The following is a 21,147-nucleotide window of genomic DNA, read 5'->3' as shown; positions in this document are numbered from 1 at the left end:
TTCAATTTAAAAGCCTTAATCAGACTCGGAAACATGAGGGCCAAATAGAGTGGATTTTTCCAAGGCTGAATTTTAGTCCCAGACCACCCCTGCATGTGCCATACATTAAAGCTTCAAAGTTATCCCCAGTCACTGCCATCATATAAACAAGCACAAACAAGACATTATTTTTTCCTTTTGTGTTCTGAAAAGATAGCCTCATGAAATTTATGCAGTGCTTTCTGATCTAGTCCCACTTTCTCCTCTACATTACTTCCTTAAATCTTAAAAAAAGAGAATTTGTTTGACTACCAGAGCATGTGTGATTCTCACCTGAGTATCTCTAGTTTAAAGTGAGGATTCTCGAATCCGTAAGAGAGATGCTTCACACCAGAATCTTCTAGTATATTCTCAGACAGATCCAGTTCTCTCAGGTGTGAGGGGTTTGATCTTAGAGCTGAAGTCAGCGCAGCACAACCTTCATCTGCTAGACCACAGTTACTCAACCTGTAGAGAACAATGACACTCTTTACTCCCTCAGATCAGATCGTTACCAGGCATGTAACATCATAATATCACTTTAACCACATCACAGTGTGACATTCTTTGTTTGCATTTGTATTTGTTAAAAGTTTGTACCAATCTTTACCAGTTACACTAATTAAATATTTTGGATTCAGAACAGTGAATTGATGATGAGTTTGTAGCACTAACTTTAAATTTTTAATCACATATCTTGTTGATTATCCCACATTATCTGCTCCTGTTTCACTAAAAGAGAATTTGTCAGCCTCATGGCCAGCATTCTGGCACAAAGCAACCTGAGTTCATATCCCAAAACCACCTGGGGCTTTATGATCCCAAGCTCTCTTTCTTTTCTACATTACTACAAACATACATATATTTATCTTAAATATATCTTAAAAAAGAGAATTTGTCTGAGTGTGTGATTCTCACCCAAGTATCTCTAATTTACAGTCAGGATTCTTGAGTCCAGAAGAAAGATGCATCACACCAGAGTCTCCTAGTTTATTGTCAGACAGATCTAGTTCTCTCAGTTGTGAGGAGTTTGATCTCAGAACTGAAACCAGATAATCACAACCTTCAGCTGTGACACCACGCTTACACAACCTGTAGAGAACAATGACACACACTTTACTCTCTCCGATCAGAACACAAAGATTACATCAACAAAAACAAGTTACGATTAAATGGAAGAAGAGTCAGATCTTTTTATTTTCATATATAAGGTCCAGTTACAACATTCTGATTAAACATTACTAGGTCAAAAAATAAATAAAAATGAGAATGTAATTTATCATGCATACACCAATATTTTGTGTTGTTAATCACACATCACACTGTGGATTGGTTGGCTCAGGATCATATTAAAATTTTCATCTGTGATGCAAACTTTGATTAGCATGAGGAAAAATGTGTGAATATTGTGCTTTTACTTAGTCAGTTAGGCTGTACTCTCAAAAGTACCTCCTAAGGTACTAATATGCAAAAGGTACAAATATATATAATTGGCAGAGATTTAAAGAGTACCTGAAAACCATACTTTAGTAAAAGAACAGATACCTTACAGTGAAAATTACTCCATTACATTACAAGTAAAACCATTTCAAAACAGCTTGAGTAAAAGTCTTAAGAGTATCTGATTTTAACAGTAATTAAGTATTTTACTTATACCAAATATAGTGGATGAATATGCACTAGTCAAAGAGATATGCCAGTGAAAAACTGTACAATTGTGGAGAAGCTGGGGAAAACTGGCAGAGGCAAGGATCTATGTGTAGGAATTTAATGGAAAAACTAGAAGAAAAAAAATAATAAGCCAAAAAACCAAAGGGACCAAAGAACAGCATTATGGGCAAACAGACAACCATTACATTCTACAACTCACAAGAAACACAAGGGCTATAAATACACAGGGGGCTAACAAGATACACCTGGGGAAACTAATCGATGGACTACAAACACCATACACAATGGAAGACAAGAAGGGACATAAAAGTCCAAAACAAGGCACAGAGTACATGTAACAAAAACAAAATAGAGTTGATTTGTGAGGAGCAATCATGTTTATTTATTTTTTTATTAAAATAAAACAGCTCAATTTTCTTCAAACTCAAAAACTAAGCTATGGAAAATCACTTTCACGTAAAGTAGCCTTGTTGAAAAGTTTAGGTGAGTAAGGGTAAAACTCATAAGATATAGTGCTTTTGGTGCCCTGTAGTAGGCAAAATCACTTATTTTGTCGCAGAAATAAACTACTGCAGAAAAAGCTAGGTAACATGCAAAATGTAATTTGTAACTGCAACACTTCTTTCAAATGATGTGGAGTAAAATGTAAAGATATACTTCAAATACTGAAGCCTTATTTGCTTTAACACCATTTAATCGCAATGGCCAATGGTGCTTGATCTGCTTGCATTTGTTTTTTTTTTTACTTTTAAACCTTAGTTTTTAACCCTTTTTAACGGTCCTGCAGATTGCGCCATAAGCTCATACAGTGCTCTCAGGACCATTCCGTCCATGATGTTTTATAAAACAATTTTTTTGCAATTTATGTACTTCATTGTTTAAGGCCATTTGCGTGATCTCAATCATCATGCAGTAACCAGCATCACATTGAGCCTCCCCTCTCCCTGATTTTTTTTTTATTACCTGCTTGATTCACATGGGTCATGATTTTAGGCCAAAATATATGGAATTCCAGATTAATCCAGAAGAATCACATCCCTGAAAAAATCCTTTTATACGAGACTTTGAGCTTTGTAACTTTGCAGATATTATACATGCACAAACAGTTACATAACACACTAAAAAAGGGAGAACATGAAAATTCATCATATGACCGTCATAATTTTTGTGTAATATTAATAGTCTAATGATACTTACTTTGATCTTCTGGATTCTTTAATCACAGGCACCAACTTCTGAAGAACGTGATCAGCTTTATTTTCTGCTCCAACATATTCTTTCAGCCTAAACTCATCCAGCTTCTCCTCTGATGTCAACAACACAAAAACTACAGCTGACCACTGAGATGAAGAGAGTTTAACTTGCTTTATTGTTCCAGATATCAGGTACTGTTGTATTTCCTCCTCTAGTGAATGATCACCCAGTTCATTCAGACAGTGGAACAGATTGATGGATTTCTCTGGAGAGTCAATGGTCCTGATCTTCATCTTAATGTACTCAACTGTTTTCTCATTGCTGTCAGAGCTGCTTCTTGGCTGTTTCATTAATCCTTGTAGGAGAATCTGATTATTCTTCACTGACAGACCCAGAAGAAACCGCAGGAAAAGGTCCAGATGTCCATTTTTACTCTGTAGAGCCTTATCCACAGCTTTCTGATGTACATCAGATAAATTATATGTGAAAAACTCTGACAATTCAGAGGACATATCATAGAAAAACTTTGAGCGGTTGTTTTTATAGGAGAGGTGCACATATAGAGCTGCTAGATGTTCCTGAATGCTCAGATGAACAAAGCAGAAGACTTTCCCCTGATACAAGCCAAACTCCTCTCTGAAGATCTGAGTGCACAATCCTGAGTACACTGATGCTTCTGTCACATCAATGCCACACTCTCTCAGGTCTTCCTCATAGAAGATCAGGTTGCCTCTATCCAGCTGTTTGTATGCAAGTTTCCCCAGTTTGAGGATCATGTCTTCATCTGTCACGTTCTTCTCATAGTCCTTCTCATGTTTGATGTTGGTCTGAAGGATCAGGAAGTGTGTGTACATCTGAGTGAGAGTCTTGGGAATCTCTCCACTCTCTGCTCGACTCAACATCTTCTCCAGAACAGCGGCTGAGATCCAGCAGAACACTGGGATGTGGCACATGATGAAGAGGCTCCTTGATGACTTCAGGTGTGAGATGATCCTATCGGCCAGACTCTGATCACTGATCCTCTTCCTGAAGTATTCCTCCTTCTGTGGCTCATTGAAGCCTCGTACTTCTGTCATTCGATGGACGCACTCAGAGGGGACGAGATCAGCTGCTGCTGGTCTGGAGGTGATCCAGATGAGAGCAGAGGGAAGCAGATTCCCCACAATGAGGTTCGTCAACAGCACGTGCACTGATGCTGATTCACTTACATCACACAACCTCACATCACTCTGAAAATCCAGAGACAGACGACACTCGTCCAGACCATCAAAGATGAACAAAACTTTATATTCATCACTGGATATTTCCATTTCTTTTGTTTCAGGGAAAAAGACCTGAATGAGATCTGAAAGACTGAGTGTTTTATCCTTCATCAGATTGATCTCTCTGAAAGGAAGTGGAAATATGAGCTGGACGTCCTGATTCTCTTTTCCTTCAGCCCAGTCCAGGATGAACTTCTGCACAGAGACTGTTTTTCCAATGCCAGCGACTCCCTTTGTCAGCACAGTTCTGATGGGTTTGTCTTGTCTAGGTAAAGGTCTAAAGATGTCACTACATTTGATCGATGTGTCCTCTGTTGCTGCTCTCCTGGATTGTGTCTCAATCTGTCTAACCTCGTGCTCATTACTGATCTCTCCACTCTCACTCTCTGTGATGTAGAGCTCTGTGTAGATCTCATTCAGGAGTGTTGGGTTTCCTTGCTTTGCTATTCCTTCATAAAGACACTGAAACCTCTTCTTCAGATTTAACCTGAATGTTTTGAGGACTTCATGGCTGGAAAATTAAAATATCACATTATTACAGGAGTCTAAGTGGTACATTTATAAAAACAGTACAAGTCTAATGAAGGGAAACCTTTGAATTATTTATTAACTATTTGATGAATCTTTGCATTCTAAAAATCTTGAATATTACCTGTCACCAGGACCCATGCTTTCATTAAAGTCTAGTGGTTCATTCATAGACTCATCATATTTCATTTTTTTACAGAAGGGCTCTATTTCATCTGATCTGGATTGCAGGGTTCGCCTTAAACAGCATGAAATAAATAAACAGTCAGATATTTCGATATTTTGAATTGGTAGTTTACTTGCTGTTAATACATTAGAAATATAAAATGAATTGTTTCAAGAGGTGAAAAAAAATTATGTGCCCAGTTTCTATGTATCTTTGCTATAAACCATTGATACAGTAAGGTTGATGAAATAAATAACTTGATGAAATATGTTTATAATGACTCAATAAATAATAGTTAAGAAATTAATAAACCACAATGTACATAATGTTACACTATTAGTATATACTAAAATGAAAAGTAACACCTGAGATTCAGCTGCATGTCTCCACCCTTTAATTTGGGAGGAGGATCCATAGACCAGTCACTCTTCATAGACACACAGCTGGGTTCTGCTGAATCTGAGCTCTTCTGCTGGACTGAACTGTAATACAGCAAACAAGGGCTTGGTGACATCAACTGAAATGTTGTTTCAAAAGCAAATCAACTTTTTACATTTTGATGTCGTGCAGAAAAAAAATATATACGTTTATACTTACAAATGTTTATAAGTGAGATTTTTCGGAGCCCACTGACAGATATTAGTTCTTTTAATAATAAATTCACTTTATTTTGATCAGTTTAACAGAAAACAAGACTTCATATCTTATGCCATTTTACTTCTGAAGTTATGCGCATCTCGCCAGTAAAGCCGGTTCTCTAATCAGCGGTAAATTCCATCAGGTGCATGATTTCACACAGAGCCGCTGTTAACGGAGAAGCTGCGCAAATAAACGCTGATAATGAACGTGGATTTGCGCATCTTCTCAGTTAACAACGGCTCTGTGTAGTAACAGCTGCTCTATGCTGCTCTGAATCTGAGCCATTTACCATAGAAACTGGGGTCAAACAGGGATGTATCATTGCACCTACGTTATTTGCCATCTTCATTGCAGCCATACTCCACCTTACTGGCCAAGAGTTGCCACGGGGGATCCCAATCCTTTACAGGACTGACGGCAGGCTCTTCAACCTTAACAGGTTCAAAGCCAAGAGCAAAGTCAGAAATGCCACCATCATAGAGCTGCAATACGCCGATGATAACGCCATTGCAGCACACTCTCCTGAAGACCTCCAGGGCATTCTAAATGCCTTTGCCAAGGCATACAGAGCCCTGGGTTTGGTCTTGAACATCAACAAAACTCAGGTTCTGTATCAACCACCACCCAACCAGCCATCACTCCAGCCTATCATCAAAGTGGATAACACCACTCTGGAAAGCGTGGACCACTTCCACTACCTTGGCAGCATTCTCTCTTCCAAAGCTGATATAGACTGTGAAGTCAACCATCGCCTAAGTTGTGCCAGCGGAGCCTATGCCAAACTTAGGACAAGAGTCTTTGATGACCGAGACCTGAGGACTCAAACCAAGGTCCTGGTTTACAGAGCTGCGATTCTCCCAACTCTGCTGTACGGAGCGGAATCCTGGACCACTTACAGCAGGCACCTGAAAGCACTGGAACGATTCCATCAAAGAGCCTTAAGAAAAATCCTGAGGATCAACTGGGAAGACAGACGTACAAACTCCAGTATTCTGGAGGAAACGAATATGCCCAGCATCACTACCACCATAATGCAGCTCCAACTCCGATGGACAGGACATGTCATCCGCATGCCCAACAACCGTCTCCCTAAGCAGATCCTGTACTCCCAGCTAAAAGAAGGACAGCGAGCCCCTGGTGGGCCAAAGAAACGCTTTAAGGACAATATCAAGACCAGCCTGAAAAAGTTTAACATCACGTCCGGCGACTGGGAGAATCTCGCGTTTAACAGGGACTACTGGAGAAAAGCAGTGCAGGAAGGTGCAGCACACCACGAAACAGAACTCCGCCATGCCGCAGATGCAAAGCGACAACACCGCAAGGACAAACAGAGAAAGGCTCCACCACCACGCATCACCTCAACCTTCCAATGCCCACATTGCACCAGAATCTGTGGATCACAGATCGGCCTCTACAGCCACCTGAGGATCCACAAATAAGGCGACCCGACGGAGAGGACAGTCATACTCGTTTCGAGTGACCGCCGAAGAAGAAGAAGAAGAAGATGTGAAATCACGCACCTGATGGAATTTACCTCTGATTAGAGAACCGGCTTTACTGGCGAGATGCGCATAACGATCGGCCGATCGTGATCGGCGCACCCCTAATTTAAACATTCTTCGAAACATTTGGGATAATGTAAGTACATAAGTCAGCAGTGGTTTTTGGATATTTTAATAAAAAAATCTTACATAGTGTGCCTTTAAATGTACTTTAATTTAACTTTATAAAATGTATTAATAAAAGCAATACTCAAATTACACAGTGTAACATGTTTAGTACATTCTAAAATTAAAAAAGTAACACCTGAGATTCGTCCGTGTGTCTCCACCCTTTAATTTGGGAGGAAGATCCATAGACCAGTCACTCTTCATGGACACACAGCTGGGTTCTGCTGAATCTGATCTATCCAGCTGCATTGAACTGTAATACAGCAAACATGGGCTTGGTAACATCAACAGAAAGTTGTTTCAAAAGCAAATCAACTTTTTACATTTTGATGTTGAGTCTTTTTTTATTTCATGTTGTCTTAAGAGTACCTGTATCCTGAAGAAGAATTCCCATCTTCATTTTTTTGTACATCCATTTTGTCCTTATGGAGCTGCACTGGTGCATCTGATTAGCCTCTTCTTTACTGACTATGATTGCAAATGACAAAAACAATCGTTCAGAAACACAGTAATTAATTACAAGGCATGGGGGAAATCTATTAAGTAAAACACAACATTATTAGTCAAGTGGATTCCACTTACGATTGTTATTGAATGTAAAAAGTATTCGTTTCTACCATTTCCTGTTTTTTTGCCTCATTTAATTTTTTTACTAAGGGCAGAGGACTAGCTGGATCCATGTGATCGACTTCCGGTCGACGTGCGAGACAAGCAGCGTTTGGTCCTCGGGAGCGCGAGGAACTTCAGCAACTTTGTGTTTTGTTGGTGAAACCCGTGAATAACGAGCAGAGACGAGTCTCTCGGAGAAAGGAGCGTATGGAAGTGGGAGTTTGGAAAGAGGTCAACTAAAATGGAGAAGAGGGAGAAGGCAGCGGGTAGGCACAACTATGTTGAGAATGGGTCAGAGTGGAAGGACACCGATATGGATGATAGTCAGGGGGGTATGGATATAAGTCAAGAAGATAAAAAAAAGAGGGACAAAAGAGGAAACACTTTTGCTGGGATCAGTACAAAAAGGGCAAGGAGTAATGAGGATTATGGGAAAGTAATAAAAGATAATGGTATGAAAGGACTAGAGTTTAAAATCATATTGAGATTTGGTGAGGAGAGGGGAATTTCGTCAATAAGTCCGGTGAAATTAACAACTGTATTGAGAAACCAGGTCGGAGATATTATAGTAGCCAAGGTGTTGAGAGATGGTAATCTAATGATCGGTTGTAAAAATGAAGAACAGAGAGAGCGGGCTGGAAGGATTAAAGAAATTGGGAGGTTTAAAGTAATAAGTACAAGTCAAATTGAAAGAGGAAACATGTGGAGTAAGGGAGTGATATGGGGGGTACCAGTCGGGGTTACAATGGAGGAAATCAAAGCAAATCTTAAAGGAGGACATCTAAAAGGTGTCCGAAGGAGGCAGATAACTCGGGAGGGAGTGAGGAAGGACAGTGAGCTTGTGATTCTGGAGTTTGAGGAGGAAGTACTCCCAAAGAATGTAACACTAGGTTTTAGTGTAAGTTATAGTGTAAGAGAGTATGTTCCAAAGCCTCATCAGAGTGGATTTAGGAGGGGTAGAGGAACGATGGATCCTGTTATGTATTTGGAAACCGAGATCAGGAAAGCTCAAGTTAATAAAGAGTCTGTAATGGCAGTGTTCTTTGATGTAGAAAAAGCCTACGATATGGTTTGGAAGGAGGGAGTAATGATAAAATTAAAAATGATAGGAATAGGAGGTAGAACATATAAGTGGATTAAGGGATTCTTGGATGAGAGAAGTATACAAGTAAGAATAGGGACAGCTGTTTCAAGAAGATACATGGTAGAGAATGGTACTCCTCAGGGCAGTGTAATTAGCCCTATACTCTTTTCCATAATGATTAATGATGTTTTTTCACAAGTACAGGGGGATATCGGACAGTCACTGTTTGCTGATGATGGAGCCTTATGGAAAAGGGGAAGGAACATTAATCATATTAAAGGTAAAATACAAGAGGCAATTAATGTGGTGGAGAGATGGTCAATTGCATGGGGATTTAAGTTTGCAATTGGGAAAACCAAGACAGTGTTTTTCACTAGAAAGAGAGGGGTTGAAGCTAAGGTAAAGATGTATGGGCAAGAAATAGAGCAAGTAAAAGTTTTTAGGTTTTTGGGTATGTGGTTTGATGATAAGTTAACATGGAATGAACATATCAGAAGGGTAAATACCAAGTGTAAAAAGATACTAAATGTGATGAGATGCTTAACAGGGTCAGAATGGGGGGCAAGTAGGCCTGCTAGTAAAAATGTGTATATAGCATTGATAAGATCAGTATTAGATTACGGGTGCATTGCTTATGGATCGGCAGCAAAAACGGCCTTAAAAAAGTTGGATGTGGTGCAAGCTCAAGCTCTAAGACTATGCTGTGGGGCTATGAAAACAACTCCTGTGGCTGCTCTTCAGGTTGAGATGGGGGAAATGCCATTGCACATTAGACGTAAGCAGTTAATGATGCACTACTGGATAAATTTACAAGGGCATTCTGGGGATCGACATCCTACAACTAAGATACTTCTCCCATGTTGGGAGAGTGAAAGGGCTAAACGGGGATGCTTTGCATGGAGATGTGAAGAAATAGCTGAAGACATGACATTAAATCAAGGTGGATATATCCCGACAGTGCCATTATCAGTGACACCACCTTGGTTGTTTCCTCCAGTGTCAGTAGATTTATATTTCTGGAAAAAATGCAGGGTGAAAAAGGATTTGGAAATATAGCAGCACTGGTGGAAGATAGAATACAAACTCTATATCAAACATATGTTCAAATATATACTGATGGATCCAAGGATCCTAATACAGGGAAAGCAGGTTTTGGTTTTAGTATTCCTACATTACATGTTTCTGGTAAGAGAAGGACTTCAGATCATCTATCAGTGTATACAGTTGAGATGGTGGCAATCGTAATAGCATTAGAGAAGGTAGAAGAATTACAAATTAAAAAAGTTATTATATGTACTGATTCATGCTCTGCATTAATGTCACTGCAGTCATTTACATCTAACAGCAGACAAGATATAGTAAATGAGATCTATGAAATATTGTATAGAATTAAAAATATGAACATGCAGGTAACATTTATGTGGATAAAGAGGAGAACATTTTGACAAGGCTAAGGGTAGGACATACTAGGCTTAATAAAACCTTGTACTTAATAAATAAGCACCCTTCAGGAGTGTGTGATCACTGCCAAATAGAGGAGTCAGTTGAGCATGTAATTCTTCATTGTCAAAAATTCTATAGAGAGCGGGAAGTATTAAGGGAGGAAAGTAGAAAGTTTGACCAGGAAGAATTAAGTTTAAAAAAAATTTTGATATTGAAGTAGGGAAGTTATTCTGTTACTTGAGAGAAACTGGGTTGATAAATAGAATTTAGGGACAGGAAATATTTTTAGTATTATTACTAGTAGTAGCTGTATTTATTATTATTTATTAATTTTTTTACTCAAGGGAAGGAAAACTCTGACCCACACTCCAACATAGTAGGTGGCGGTAATGCACCATAATGCTGGTTGCCACCCGCCATTAAACGAAACAAAGAAGAAGAAGAAGAAGACAGAGGACTAGCTCCTCCCCACCACTAGGACTAACTTGGTATGATCCATTTCACAGGTGGTTTGCACACGACGTCATTGCTGTGGCGATTTGAACTAAGCAGGAAGTGGTTTTTCTAGGAACAGTCAGAGCTCTTTGGCTTTGAAATTCGAAAACAGAAACTCATCATTCCTATATTTTGCGTTGTTTATGGAAGCTCAAATCGTTCGATCGGGGTTAATGTGTAGACTATTTGTATTGTTACATGTATTATGAAAACATATATTTTTTTAAGCCAAAGATTAATGTCAGTAAATAAATGCATAGATACCTATTCCTAAACAGTCTAATGGTAGATTTTTGTTAGTGGTCAGGTGTCAGAGGTTTTGGGTTGTAGCCTACTCCGCCCTCGCATTTATCCCCTTAATAAAATCAAGGCTGTTCATCAATGGTCGTATATCAAGAGCAGGGATACGTTTGTGTGTTTTGTTTTGTGATTTAACCGGCATTAATAAATATATGGAAGCGCTCCTCGTGTGTGATCACTGTTCACAAGAAAACGTTCCGTCACTAATAACAGCAAGTAAAATTACACCGCAAAGAACAATTAACATGCTTTCAAAAACAACAGACTCCAGCGCCAGATCACATCTTATTAAAAACAAATGTTTCATGTGCATTAGGTAACGTTACGTCCGTCTCAAGATGTTTCAAAAGGAGTAACCTAACGTTAGGGACAATTTCGACTCTGGCAGTGGTGGGGACATGACCCACCTGTAAATTACACCTATCTAACCAAATATAAACACCACAGTATTTTATGTATTAACCCTCTGGGCTTCTTCGCCCGAAAACGGGCGAAAACTTGAACGTTTTGAAATGTTTAATTTTTTTGCTTCATCGGATGAAACTTGGTGACTTTTGTTGTATTACCTATATGAGCACACAAAAAAAATCAAGGAGATGATTCTGATATGTTAAAGGGTCGTAAAAAAACTTAGCTTCACACTTAGCTTCCTCCCGCCCGAAAACGGGCGACATAGGAAATGAATGGGAAATACGAAAAAATAGGAAAACTCAGAGAAACTTTTGGTGGTACAAGCTACAGATCAGCAACTGTGCTGAAAAAAAGTGTACAGCAATGAAGGGGTGACACTCTAGAACATCAAGAGTGCAAATAAGATCCCCCCCCCCCACACACACACACCCACGCACACAAACACACACACACATACACAGATAAACTGGCGACTGCAACAGCAAATTTGTAGAATATTCCACATAAAATCAATAAATGAAAAAAAAAAAAAACTTGCTCAAATGCACACACACACACACACACACACACACACACAGAGAGAGAGAGAGAGAGAGAGAGAAAGAGAGAGACTGGTAAGACTGCAACAGCAAATTTTGAGAATATGCAAAAATAAATAAATAAAAAATACAAAAAGAGACTCTCGCTCAATGCAACACACACACACACACACACACACACACACACACACACAAACATTCACTCACACATACACACACACACACACATTGTGTTCCCTTTCTAACCAAATGCTATAGTTTGATTGTAATCATAATGCAAAACCTGATACTTATCTAAACATTTTTGTTAAGAAAATAAAGTAATCATCTTTTAGAATATCTAAATGTATATCTAAATAAAAAAAAAACGAATAAGATAGAGAAATCATGTCTAAAACAACAAAAGGAATCAAAAAGCCTTTCTATATAGGATATATAGGAAGCTATAGACAGCCTACAGGCCATTACACAAAAGTGGCTATTTTTTAAAGCCACTAGATGAAGTTCTTCTCCTGGAACATTTTTTTTTAGGCTGGCACTCTATTTTGATGTGAAATGCTGCATTTATTGAATTTTTTTTTTTTTTAATAAATATAAAATAAAAAATGATATATTAATTCTAATGGAAAAAATAGCTCATAAAAATTATATAATTAATGCAAAGTATCATAAAAAAATCTAAAAATTCTAAATAATAATCAGAAAACATTATAGAACAAAAATATATTTGATTGGTTATCCTGGGAAAAAGTAAAGTACAATTTTAAGGCTTCGCCCGTTTTCGGGCGGGAGGAAGCTAAGTGTGACCCATTTACGAAGAAGCCCAGAGGGTTAAATAATGACATGTGATACTCACTTGCTATGCAAACGTGACGCAGTTACTTTTAGGGAAAAATGGCTCCTACAAAACTTTTTCTTGGTAACATAGGCTACAAAATGATTCCCAACGAAGCTGTGATCAATTCAAAATTACAGTGGATTAAACCATTGCACTCTCAGAGGGGTGCTTGCTTAGTATTAATTCAAAGTAAGGTTTCGCATTGATGAAAGGAGTGTATGCCAGTGGAAAGGATGATGATAATAAAAAAATATATTAATAATAATATAGGGCTGCAACAAGTAACTCAAAAAGTAACTGAAAAGAAATTAATGGAAGCAAAATCAATAAGTTTTTTTTTCGGAAAGTGACCTTAAAATGTCACTTTGTTCAGATGGAAAAATGTTTACACATTATTGCCAATATGTACGGAAGTGCTAAGCGGCTATGCATTATCATTTTTGAATAATGAAAATAAAAATATAAAATGAAATAAATAATTTTCTCTAGAAGTTACCAAACTGCACCAGCAGGTGGCACTGTATAACTGAATATAACTGATATAACAGTGTCGTACACTGTTCACTTTACTGTACGCGGACCTTCCTCGTGATCGCTATAATTTGTGCAGTCTTGTTCATTACTGACATTTAATTAATTCATAAATGTTAAATGCTTGAATAAATATGATTATTTTGTGTATCAAGTTCTTGCTAGATGCATGAGTTTCACCAACGCGTTCTGTGTCATAAAATAACTGCTTATCAAAACCAAGGTTGACGTCACTGTTTTCTGTTTGCACCTATATCTTTATTTGTGCTTCTTTTAAGCACATGATTAGGTAGTTGAAAAAGGTTAACAAACTTTTTTAGGAAAAAGGGCCTTTCATTAGGCACATGATCAGGTGGTTGAAAAAGGTTCAACTTATTTAGGAAAGGCTCTTTCGTGTCACCTGTCATACAGGTCAGCTTTTTGTGTAAAGCTTGGGCGATAGTTGTCATGTGCACAGACTGACCAGACCCAGCCGTAAAACTTGTAAGTCCTTCAAAGTTGCCTTTAGCCTCCTGGTAGCTTCTCATATCAATATCCTCCTGGCTCTGTCATCCACTTTGGACGGACGGCCTGATCTAGGAAATGTGCTGGTGGTGCCATACGCTTTTCACTTCTTGATGACGCTCAAGCCTTTGACATGTTTTTGTAGCCTTCTCCTAACTTGTGCCTTTCTACAACTTAATCCTAGTGGTCTTTTGAAACCACTTTCTCAACCATAGTGAATTCATTACCGTGCCATGGACTACTAACAGTGTCATCACCAACTTGATGTAAGGTATGGCAATTAGCCTGGAGTTTAATCTGGAAGTTGATTGCTTGCACATGAGCAAGTTTATAATGATATATTCTAAGGGGCTGATCACTTTACCAAACCAAGCACTGCATTAATTTTTAATTATCCTCCAGAATTTTTTTATGACATTTTTACTTTAATGATGATGGTCATAATGTGTACATATTTTATTTTCCAGGGTGTAATGTGAAAAAAGTAAAGGTTTTCACAGGGTATGATGATTTTCTATATAGGCACTGTACAGTATATTGTGTTTATTTTTGTTTTATACTCTAAAACAATTGTGTGTGTGTGCGAGACAGAGTGATCAGAAATTTTTTTTTTTTGTCATATAGCATTTTATGTATATACAAGTTATGTATGTACAGAGTTACTAATATTTCACATATAGTCATTGACATTGATGAAATGCTGTTCTAAAAACCCGAAATGAATAATTTATTAATAATAGAGTTGGGTATTGTTTTTTAGTTACTCTATAAGAACAATCACAAATACACCACAAAGCCTGTTATTTTTAATACACACACACATATATATACATATATATATATGACTGTAGCATCTCTCTAGCAGCTCCTTATTCACCATCAGCTGATCTGGAGGAAACTGGAGTGATGTCTAAATACCGAGAGACCTACAATAAAACACACAGACAGTCACATATGAGTATGAGACTTTACTGCTGTCACATCACATCAGCAGATATACTTCAGAAACATTAACTCATTACACACTGCCGAACACCATTAAAAAAGTAACATGTAAAATCTTAGTTTAAAAATAAAATGGCCTACTAATATTCTCGCAGATCAGTCTAATCAATATAAGCAGAAATAAATTAATGTGAATTTCTTTATTTACATAAGAAGTCCGTTTATAAGATTGGTTTTGCTCAAAACTTTATATTTTCAGAACATCTAGAAAGTACAGTTTTGTACTTTATAAACTATTATTAAACATGTATGACTCACAGCAGATTATTCAGTTTTTCCAGTATACACTGTAGTATAGAGACTCTGGCTGCTCGATGTAGTTTATTAAAAGTCAGATCCAGATGTCTCAAGTGTAAGGGGTTTGATCTCAGAGCTGAAGCCAGAACAGCACAACCTTCACTTGTGACACCACAACACATCAACCTGCAACGACAAAACACACAGTTTAACTGCAATGAACGAACGCATTGTTCAGCAATATCTTCATTACAGAAAAAAACATTGGTGTCTCATGTCATCCAAATCATTATACCCCAGTTTCTCTAATTTGCAATGAGGATTCTTCAGTCCAGCAGAGAGAGCAGTCGCTCCAGAGTCTCCTAATTTATTCTGAGAGAGATCCAGTTCTCTCAGGTGTTCAGGGTTTGATCTCAGAGCTGAAGTCAGAGCAACACAACCTTCATCTGTGATTCCACACCCACACAACCTACAGAGAACAGTGACAGTTTTCACGCTCATACCTTTTGTAAAAAGAATCGTCACAAAGATATTATGAAATAATTTTTGATAATTAATTTTTTTTTAAATAAGGTTGATTTCTAGTAAATTTACTTGCACTATTATTGTGTGTTTCTTTGGCACTTTATGGAGTTTATTTTTTATGAAAACAAATCAGATTTTGAAATGTTTACTTTTTGTTATACTGTATGAGGATCAATAATAAACTTTGAAAATTCATCATAAATAGATGTATTACATTATATATTACACATCTCAAAATGTGTTGTGTTATAACTATTTACCTACATTTCACATACACTATATCATACAAATGTTTTGTTTTTTAAAAACTTGGAAAGAGTCCCTTATGCAAAACTATAAAAATACAGTAAAAACAGTAATATTGTGAAATATTATTACAATTTAAAGGAAGTGTTTTTATGTATTTTTTATATCATTACTCCAGTCTTTAGTGTCACATAATTCTTCAGAAATCATTCTAATATGATGATCTGCTGTTCAAGAAACATTTCTGGTTATTATCAATGTTGGCCACAGTTGTGCCGCTTCACATTTTTGTGGAAACAGTGAATATATATTTTTTTTACATAAACAGCATTTATTTGAAACAGAAATAAGTTTTAAAATTATAAATATCTTTACTGTCACTTCTGATGAAATTAATACATCCTCGATGATTAGAAGAAAAAAAACCTTGTTGATTTGTCTTTTTTTGTTGACATGAACAGAAAATGAATTAAAGTTCTTGATTATGATCTTACATCAGTCTCTCCAGTTTACAGAGAGGTTCTTTCAGCGCATCAGAAAGGTGCTTGAGTCCCAAATCTCCTATCTTATTTTCAGTGAAATCCAGATGTCTCAGGTGTTCAGGGTTTGATCTCAGAGCTGAAGCCAGAGCAGCACAACCTTCACCTGTGATACCACAATGGTACAGACTGCCAGAAGAAAAATAACAATCTTTCTGTAGTTTTTACTGATGTTATGTCTTTTTATTTATAATGAATGATAATATGGATATGTCTGTAAATATAATGGGATTATTTATGTGCCAATGTAATAATTATTTCTTTTTTGTAACATGTTTGTGTGTAATAAAACAGGTGCTGATATAGCAAATCACATCAAGTCATTAACTTTAAAAACTTTTCTTAAAAGAGTTCTGACTATAACAAACGCTTTTTACAAATAAAAAAATAATAAATACAATTTAATAGTTTTTGTATGTGAAAGTCATCTCACAGAGGCATGAACACATTGAAGAAAAGATCTTACTTAAGTTTCTGCAGTTTACAGTGAGAATCCTTAAGTCCTTCAGAAAGATGTTTGATGCCCAAATTGTGTAGTTTATTCTCAGACAGATCCAGTTCTCTCAGGTGTGAGGGGTTTGATCTCAGAACTGAAGCCAGAGCAGCACAACCTTCTCCTGTGATATTACAGTCATCCAAACTGTAGAGAAATTGAAAACTTAAATAAATAATGTACCAGTTAAAAAGAAGATAGCACTTAAACATGTATCTTGCTGTGATTCAAACATTTTATTTTACAGAACAACAGTAATATTAACAGTATAAAACAATACAATATTAGAGGTTATAGGTTATGCCACTATTCGCTTCTCAAACAGGATCATTACTAACAGAAATTCATAGATCACTCCAGCTCTGTCTGTAAAATGTTGTAATTGTGTAGTGATCATCTTTGCCACTTACTCTGCTGATCTGGATTCTTTAATCACAGGAAGCAACTTCTGAAGAACTGTATTTGAAGAATTTTTATTTCCAATAAATTTATTTAGCTCAAACACATCCAGTACTTGCTCTGACGTCAACAATACAAACAGTAAAGCTGACCACTGAGAACAAGAGAGTTTGGCTTCAGCTATTGTTCCAGATCTTAGATACTGTTGTATTTCCTCCACTAGTGAACGATCTCCCAGTTCATTCAGACAGTGGAACAGATTGATTAATTTCTCTGGAGAGCATATGCTGCTTATCTTCTCCTTAATGTACTCAACTGTTTTCTCATTGCTGTCAGAGCTGCTTATTGTCGGTTTTATTAATTCTTGCAGAATACTCTGATTATTCTTCACTGACAGACCCAGAAGAAACCGCAGGAAAATATCCAGATGTCCATTTTTACTCTGTAGAGCCTCATCCACAGCTCTCTGATGCAGAGCAGATAATGAAACATGTTCTGATGAACTGAGCTGAAACCTGTCCTTAACTTTAGATGGCAAACTCTGTTTGTTGATTTGGTCAAACACATTTATATTGTTGTTTGTACATGAGAGGTGTGCATATAGAGCTGCTAGATGTTCCTGAATGCTCAGATGAACAAAGCAGAAGACTTTCCCCTGATACAAGCCAAACTCCTCCCTGAAGATCTGAGTGCACAATCCTGAGTACACTGATGCTTCTGTCACATCAATGCCACAATCTCTCAGGTCTTCCTCATAGAAGATCACATTGCCTTTCACAAGCTGCTGAAAAGCCACTTTCCCCAGTTTGAGGATCATGTCTTCATCTGTCACGTTCTTCTCATAGTCCTTCTCATGTTTGATGTTGGTCTGAAGGATCAGGAAGTGTGTGTACATCTGCGTGAGAGTCTTGGGAATCTCTCCACTCTCTGCTCGACTCAACATCTTCTCCAGAACAGCGGCTGAGATCCAGCAGAACACTGGGATGTGGCACATGATAAAGAGGCTCCTTGATGACTTCAGGTGTGAGATGATCCTCTCGGCCAGACTCTGATCACTGATTCTCTTCCTGAAGTATTCCTCCTTCTGTGGATCATTGAAGCCTCGTACCTCTGTCACTCGATGGATGCACTCAGAGGGGACGAGATCAGCTGCTGCTGGTCTGGAGGTGATCCAGATGAGATTAGAGGGAAGCAGATTCCCCACAATGAGGTTCGTCAGCAGCACGTGCACTGATGCTGATTCACTTACATCACACAACCTCACATTACTCTGAAAATCCAGAGACAGACGACACTCGTCCAGACCATCAAAGATGAACAACACTTTATATTTGTCACTGAAAATGTCTATTTCTTTTGTTTCAGGGAAAAAGACGTGAAGAAGATCTGAAAGACTGAGTGCTTTGTCCTTCATCAGATTGATCTCTCTGAAAGGAAGTGGAAATATGAGCTGGACGTCCTGATTCTCTTTCCCTTCAGCCCAGTCCAGGATGAACTTCTGCACAGAGACTGTTTTTCCAATGCCAGCGACTCCCTTTGTCAGCACAGTTCTGATGGGTTTGTCTTGTCCAGGTAAAGCTCTAAAGATGTCTCTACATTTAATCGATGTGTCCTCTGTTGCTGCTCTCCTGGATTGTGTCTCAATCTGTCTAACCTCGTGCTCATTACTGATCTCTCCACTCTCACTCTCTGTGATGTAGAGCTCTGTGTAGATCTCATTCAGGAGTGTTGGGTTTCTCTGCGTCACTGTTCCTTCATACAGACACTCAAACTTCCTCTTCAGATTTGATCGAAATGTGTTGAGGACTTCATGTCTGTAAAATTGAAATAATAAATTATTATATGTATAAAAACAGTATAAGTCTAATGAAGCGAATCTTTACAATTATTGATCATGTCATTGATTATGAACTATATGATGAATCTTGGCAGCATCAAAACCTTGTATTTTACCTGTCAGCAGGACACAAGCTTTCATTAAAGTCCTGTGGTTGATTCACAGACTCATCATATTTCATTTTCTTACAGGGTGGTTCTGTTGCTGCTGGTCTGGGTCGCATGATTTGCCTTAAAACAGCATTAAATAAACAATCAGATACTTTGACTATGAAATGTGTTACTCACTGAATAATTATGTAAACAGTTCAGTTGCTGTGAGCAATTGTATTAGAAATATATGAAATGGATAGTTTCGAATGGTGATAAAATGCTGTACTTTCTATTGGCCCAACCGCGTATACAGTGAGGATAATGAACTAGATTGCTTGATGGAATTTTTAATAAAAAATGTTATTATTAATAAATGTAACTAATTATTATTGAGTACTAGTGAGGGGATTATATTGCTGTTGCTATCATTTAATAAAATCAGGCACCATGAGAGGTCAATACATTGAGTGATCATGTACACGTTGACTTCTGTCTCCATCCCTGATGAGTTTGAGGCAGGACTTTTATTTTGATGGCGCTGAGAGCGGCAGCACAAGCGAGCACAGTGCTCACACTCTCTCTCTTGCTTACTATCATTGTTAACACTTCTTTCTAATACAGATAGAAATCTAGCTAATAATTAGATAGAACGGTTAAAGGAATTAATGTATACAGAAAGTATTATAATGATTGCTTTTATATTAGGCCTATTAATAACAGAAAGGCAAACATTATAATACTTTGTCGTTTGCCTTCAGCATTAAGCAAATACACATTTATATAATTAAAAAAAATCTTTGAATGACTAATGAACATTTAATTTCACAAACCTTGCAAACTTAGTCAAATCCAGCTGTGAGATCTTGTCATGTGTGTATGTGTATCCAGCATGATCGCGTGTACTCTGTGTGACGGTCTATCCATGTGAATTTAATGTTTTAAGCTTTAAACTCGTGATTTCAAATTATGCTGCGCTTAATGCATTTGCCCACTGTCATATTCATATCATTTTCACTGTGTGCTGTTTGTAAAATGAGGGTTACCATGGTTTTATTTGAAAAATATTATTCCCAGTGCAAACAAGCTTTCCAGAATACTGAGTGCCCCGCTGATTACAGTGTTTACTTCTTTTTTTACTATATTTTTATTAGATATTTATTTATTTGTGAAAAATACCTTGTCATCTAAAGTATAAGAATGTTTATTTTACACATTTATTTTGTAATCCACTGTCAAAGGATTTTAAATTTGTTAAATATCAATAATAATAATTTAAAAAATCATATCAGCTTTATATTGGCTATCGGCCCCCTGCTTTCCAAGATATCGGCATCGGCTGTCAAAAAACACATATCGGTCGACCACTAATTGGAACATTATGAAATGATGCATATTACCCACCCCCTGCAAGTTTATTTATTAATTATTGTGACTAATTTCATAATACTTTTCTCAAATTCCACAATTTATTGAATATTGGTGGTGATTTTCATATTACTGTTGCTGCCATGTTATCAAAATATTAAGAAACTGGGAGAGACCACAAGAGGTCAACACCATGAGTAATTGTGTACCTGACACTATACCTGTCTCCACCCTTCATTGCTGGAGGAGGATCTATAGACCAGTCACTCTTCATGGACACACAGCTGGGCTCTGGTGAATCTGATCTCTTCTGCTGGACTGAACTGTAACTGAACAGAGGTTACTTTTAATTCTTAAAGTTACCGTAGATGCAGCCTTTATGATGTGAATCCTCTGCAGAATTGGAACATTATGAAGTAATGCATATTACCCATCCCCTGCACGTTTATTTATTAATAATTGTGACTAATTTCATAATACTTTCAGTTATGAATTAGAGAGCAGTAC

General features: G+C 37.4%; 1 protein-coding gene across 3 annotated transcripts in view; it reads right to left on the bottom strand.

Moving 5' to 3' along the window:
* The window catches only part of LOC132123420 (NACHT, LRR and PYD domains-containing protein 12-like), a 39,365-nt gene that overhangs the window by 10,791 nt on the left and 7,427 nt on the right, over nt 1-21,147 (bottom strand). The window contains exons 5-13 of one of the 3 annotated variants that reach the window (XM_059534017.1): nt 20,862-20,963; nt 19,738-19,764; nt 19,300-19,413; nt 17,358-19,160; nt 16,921-17,094; nt 16,410-16,583; nt 15,440-15,613; nt 15,166-15,330; nt 14,671-14,828 (exon numbers count right to left, since the gene is read on the bottom strand). In XM_059534017.1, the coding sequence (XP_059390000.1) occupies nt 14,813-14,828; nt 15,166-15,330; nt 15,440-15,613; nt 16,410-16,583; nt 16,921-17,094; nt 17,358-19,160; nt 19,300-19,413; nt 19,738-19,764; nt 20,862-20,963 (2,749 nt within the window). In that variant the 3' untranslated portion in view covers nt 14,671-14,812. Of the gene's footprint in view, nt 1-312; nt 487-936; nt 1,111-2,886; nt 4,657-4,797; nt 4,912-5,204; nt 5,322-7,284; nt 7,402-14,670; nt 14,829-15,165; nt 15,331-15,439; nt 15,614-16,409; nt 16,584-16,920; nt 17,095-17,357; nt 19,161-19,299; nt 19,414-19,737; nt 19,765-20,849; nt 20,964-21,147 lie in introns of those variants that run through there. The other 2 variants (XM_059534018.1, XM_059534016.1) reach the window with 2 other exon arrangements.

Source organism: Carassius carassius, chromosome 41 (genome assembly GCF_963082965.1).
Source record: "Carassius carassius chromosome 41, fCarCar2.1, whole genome shotgun sequence".
Classification (NCBI taxonomy): domain Eukaryota; kingdom Metazoa; phylum Chordata; class Actinopteri; order Cypriniformes; family Cyprinidae; genus Carassius; species Carassius carassius.
The sequence above is the reverse complement of the archived record's forward strand: the minus strand, read 5'-3'. Positions and strand labels throughout refer to the sequence as shown.